Source organism: Laetiporus sulphureus (genome assembly GCF_001632365.1).
Source record: "Laetiporus sulphureus 93-53 unplaced genomic scaffold LAESUscaffold_35, whole genome shotgun sequence".
Taxonomy (NCBI): Eukaryota; Fungi; Basidiomycota; class Agaricomycetes; order Polyporales; family Laetiporaceae; genus Laetiporus; species Laetiporus sulphureus.
Window position 1 is genome coordinate 357,764 of NW_024468544.1, and position 5,296 is coordinate 363,059.

Consider the following 5,296-nt stretch of genomic DNA (forward strand, 5'->3'; position numbering starts at 1 on the left):
AATCGAAGGTGAACCAGAATTCGAAGTTGAGGAGATACTAGACTCGAAGGTTGTAAGAGGAAGGGTCCAATACCTCGTCAAATGGAAAGGCTATGACCATTCCGACGATACATGGGAACCCCGAACAAATCTCACCAACACTGATGAGCTTCTTCAAGAATTCCACCAGCAACACCCAGATGCAGCCAAAGCACCAATCAGGGTCGTCACTTTTGGTGGAAAACGCTTCGAACTATCCTCATATGAAGTTGCACCAATCTCCACACACAGAATCAACATGTCCGACCATCCAGATGAGTTCTTCCTATATCATAAGATGACAGATCTCACCAAATCACTGAAAAAATCCTCAAACGAAGCAGCAGGATGGGATCTTTATGCAGCAGAAACACATGAAATCCCTCTGCATTCACGAGCTGTGGTAGGAACAGGAGTCGCAATGACCCTCCCAAACATACCTATACATGAATAGCTCCATGCAGCGGACTTGCTGCATGAGGAATTGACGTGGGCGCAGGAGTCGTCGATCCAGATTACACTGGAGAACTCAAAGTCGTATTGATCAACACAACAGATTTCGTATTTCCGGTCAAGCCGGGAGATAGAATAGCCCAAATAATCTTCAAGTATTATGCAGAAGGGCTTCCCTCCCGAAGCTACCAACCGTTGCGAGCAACTAGAAGGGGTAATAAAGGTTTTGGCTCCTCGGGACAATGAGCCTTGAGAGGGGGGGGGTAGTGTCACAGATTTTTGCCACAAAGTCCGCACGTGACTTTTCTCACACCACAGATCACGTGCTTCACCAATATCTCACACCACTCAGCCACAGACGTGACACGTAGAGATCAGGTGATAGTCCACATCACATGTTATGGTCCAGACCCGCGGATGATACGGTCGGACCTGTCTATTCCAGGATACAATAGAGGCACCCATTTGGGAACAAAGGGAACAAGGACTATTGTTATGCATCGGCCTTCCGCTTCCTATTAGTTTAGCCAGAAGCCTAGATAGGTACGATGTTCACACCGGAGAACAAAAGGGAAACCAAGATAGGCACGATGTGCACACGCATTACTGCGGCAACCATCAATCTTCCCACTTATTGTTCTACTTCCGGACATCCTATTGTTTCATGTACGGCCATTTGCTTATACCTGTAGATAGGTAGCTTAGGTAAGATAGCCCGCTGTATGTGTATATAAGACCAGCCATGTAGGGGACGAAACCTCAGATTGTTTCTCCTCGTCCACTACCTGTAGCACTCACTGAGCTCACAAGCTCCTTCATATATCTCTACCCCTTGCCCGCATCCACCACATCAACTAGTAAGTCAACAGGCTCTTGTGCCACTTAAGGGATCAGGGGGATACTTTGGGATCAGGGGGATCAGGGCAGCACATTCCACGTGACTGTCCCTTTTTAGTCTTTTTGATCTCTTGTCCGGTGTTACCGTGACAGGTCCAGTACATGTCAGTGTGATGTGTGAAGCTGAAAGCAACATTGGCTGCAATATGTTCAAAGGTGGGTGTCATCATGGAAAGGTTGAGTATGACTGTGCAGTAAGTTGAGAAGTGTTAAGTATAGAAGTTCAGCAATGAGATGAAGTGATCCAGGCTCATGAGCGAATGACATAAACATATTTCCTTAAACAGGTCAAACTGCATCTTAAGAATCATGTAAGCTGCAGGCCATCCTAAGGCTCCAACTATTTATACTATTTATACTATTTATACTCCTGAGATGTAAATAAATAGTATATAGTAAATAGTTATCTATATGTTATATAAACAGTTTATATGAATTTATACATATAGTGTATTTGGTCCCATCTTTTGATGGAGTCTTACCTAACTGTGAGCAGCCTCTGTGATTGTTGAGGCCTTTAAGGACCTGTGTGCATCAGCACGCACATGACAATGAGCAGAAAATAAGCATTCAATGTCAACACTTGCACCAGGAATGACCAGGAAATCTCATGTCATATAAGAAATGACAAAAAACTCATGTTCATGAGCCTACATGATGATCAACTGTCAGTGGTGGCTTCTGTTAAACACTATAACTTTCAATTGGCTCACTGTTGCACTGTGAAATTTAGCAATTGTGCACTCAATTGCCCTATATCATCATAAAACTATTTATACTATATATATATATATATCTATTTACTATGTACAGGCCCAAATGTAAATAAACAGATATAGTAAACAGTCAAAACTATGTAACATAGTAAATAGATAGAAATGTTGGAGCCTTAGGCCATCCCCATACTGTAGTAGCTAAATTTATCATTTGAAACTATCTAGGCACTTGTGTGGCTTGTCGGCTTTGGTGACAGCTGTCTAAGCCTGTGCATGTCAAAAACTGTGACAGCCGCCATCCAGAGCGATGGAAGTCAAAAATTTCTGACACGCTATTGGATTACCCACAAATCAAAAGAGCACTAAGCCGCTTTATAAATGTCGGTATACAATTGATTGTAGCGATATCTAAGCAACGTGCTATATGACCAGGAGCAAACATTCAGCTTGTCTTCTAATACCTTACATGACACCGTAACATGTAGACCTACGGTCCATGGAATCTCTAGTTCTGCCAAACAAAGCCGCTTTCTAGCTTGACAATGTGAACAGGTCTTCACGCACCCATGTGGAGCTGTCAGTGGTGAAGAAGTCGTGGGCTTTAGTCCTGCCAGTGTTGCATGCTTGCGCCGCATCGATTACCACTACACACATTAATGCATCAGCGATTTCTTGAAAACAAAACTTGGTCCCTCTCACCTTGTTCAAGGGAAGAACATGAATGCATTTCACCGATGTTCCTGGGAGAAGCCTTTCAAGCATGGCGAAATGGCAAAGCACTTCGTTGACAGCAAGCAACTGGTAGTCAGGTTTGAAGATGTCATAAAACAATTGGCCTCCCGCAACTGAGAATCGTCGATACGGATCCAGTCGTGCATCTTGTACTGTCAAAGGAGAGTATTCCCTCACCACGATGTAGACGGTCGACAGCTTGGCCCACACTTCTTCGTAGCGAAAAATATGTTCTATTTGCCCTGCCCTCCACCGTTCCGGGTCCGAACTAGCAAATATTATATTGCTATCCCCAGAAGACTTGTTGCCGGATCTGTATAGAACGCCGTGGTCTTCTATGCTATCAAGTGGCATAACATACGGATTGATGTTGGCACTTCTGCTTTGATGAACTTCGTGCGTGATCTCCGATGTAATGCGATCACGGAGCAATGACAAAATTTCATCTGGAAGCAAAGCATAGTTCCCTTTTTTAAAGCGCTTGCCATCATCAGAGGATTTGAGGTTAGATTCCGGCAATTTGAATGCTGAGACATCATTCAGAAAAGTCCCCCGTGTATCTGATTGGAAGGAATACAAGAAGTCTGGAACCAGTTGTCGAATCGATGGCGGCAGTGCAGAAGCAGCGAAGAGACTCTTTAGTGCCTGCCTGCAACAAAATTGCCTCAGAATTGTTGATGCAAGCTCATCTGAAGAAATAGCAATCAGGTCAATTGTTATGTTGGAAGCTGAATAACTTACCCATTTTGCTGTTCGTATGGGTTTGCTGCAGTGCGTAATTCGCACGTTCGAATCCAAAGCACCATATAGAAGGTGCTGGTCCCAGTGTCCGCAGAATATCCGGTAGATGAAGAATCAAGTGCTGGTTTGCACGAATAGTGGACCCGTGAAAAAGGGCAAGCATCTCCTTTAGATATCGATGCATGTATGCACGACATTGGTCACGCCTCTCCGGCGTTGTGATGCGCATAGAGGCTAATTTGACTGCTGTCACGAGATCCATGAAGTTTGCAAGCAATTGGAATGCACGCGAGTCTTCACCGGAGGTCCCCCATAGGAAAATCAATGACGTAGTAAGATGAATAGAGCAGAATGTACACCACTCGTCCACACCCAGTCCAAGCCCAGTGGCTCTGCTCGATGATCCGATGCGCCACGGAATTCTGCTCACCCAAGACGGCATGATTATCGCGTCCATGTCAGTCCATACAGTCTTGAGGACATCCCTTCCGAGAACTCTGCTCTTCTTCACATACTTTCTAGGGTCCATGACCAGACTTCCATCTCCTTTGATGATGCCTTGTGTCGCACGCTGTGATACCTCTCAGCCAAGCTCATCAAAGGGTTAGAATGGGCACGTACGTATTCATGCAGCGCAGATAAAGCAATGTCTCTCGTAATATCTTCTGCGTCAATTCTGTCTAGTCGCATCCTGCACAGAGCACGTAGGGCAGCTGTTGATAACTTCGCAAGTTTCTGCTCGCTGCCATGTTCCAGCAGATATTCTGCATTGGCTATCTCCTCACGAGAAATGTGCTCGTCAGCGACCTTGATCAAAGGTCGGGTGCTTGACCCGGGCACGTTTACCGCGCCCATAGTAAGCAAGATGTTCAACAAGCTACTCGCTCGCGAGAGATGGAACTCTTGTTGCAGAGCATCCTTACCCAGACCATGCGCCTGACGCTTATTCAACGTCCTCTTCTTGTCAGCACGTTGGTCGCATAATGAATTGAAATCGCGTACATATTGGAGCAGTTGCTCTACGAGTTCTCTCTTGTTTAAGTTGTTGAAATGCTCCGTAGGCTGTTCAAGCACTTGTGCGCACAGCTGGAGTAATAATGATGCAGGGAGCTTCCTCAATTCAGTCTTGGTACCCTCGCGAAGGATCTTCAACCCGTCTCTAAAAGCATCTGCAGCAGCTGGTGCATTTTGGCGAGTTGACGAAGTGACTCTACGATGAAGCAAATGTCCATTGTGGTCGATGATGCCTTGCGATAAACGCTGATAATAACTAATTAGTGAGTTTGATAAAGCTCAATTTGCAAACACTGACGTAGTTTGTGAGCTTGCTCAACAACGCTTTCTTCGAAAGACTCTGATAGTCGCTGGAACTTCCTCCCAATTTCAGCGCGCATAAATATAGCAATGTTTCATGCTTCATTCTTTGAAGAGTGGACGTTGGTTTCATTTGCAATGCTTCCATGGCATCCCGAATTTGCTGTTGATGTTCCGAGCCATCGCCTGGAACGTGTGGTTCGGGATTCACTATCGATCTTCTGTCGTCGTTGATCCAGCTGGACCAGCCCTCCTGAACACGCTATTGTTGTGCATCAGCAAACTTCCGAGCACCAGATCCTGAAAAATAACCACGCACACCAATGCTCTGAGACGGTCAAATAGTGTGTCCTTTTTTTCCTGAAAAGCGCAATTCCTGTTCTTTACAGAGTTGTTGGAGCACACCCACTTTCAGGTTATTGAGA

The 5,296-nt window shown here is 45.2% G+C and overlaps 1 protein-coding gene across 1 annotated transcript; it reads right to left on the reverse strand.

Annotated features, from left to right (window-relative positions):
* Positions 1 to 3,321: 3,321 nt before the first annotated feature.
* Positions 3,322 to 5,019, reverse strand: LAESUDRAFT_761461 (uncharacterized protein; the record flags this gene model as incomplete). Its single annotated transcript, XM_040912925.1, has 5 exons — positions 3,322 to 3,343; positions 3,394 to 3,505; positions 3,558 to 4,128; positions 4,179 to 4,817; positions 4,870 to 5,019. The coding sequence occupies 5 exons, from the start codon at positions 5,017 to 5,019 to the stop codon at positions 3,322 to 3,324; spliced, it is 1,494 nt and encodes a 497-aa protein (XP_040761845.1).
* Positions 5,020 to 5,296: the final 277 nt, after the last annotated feature.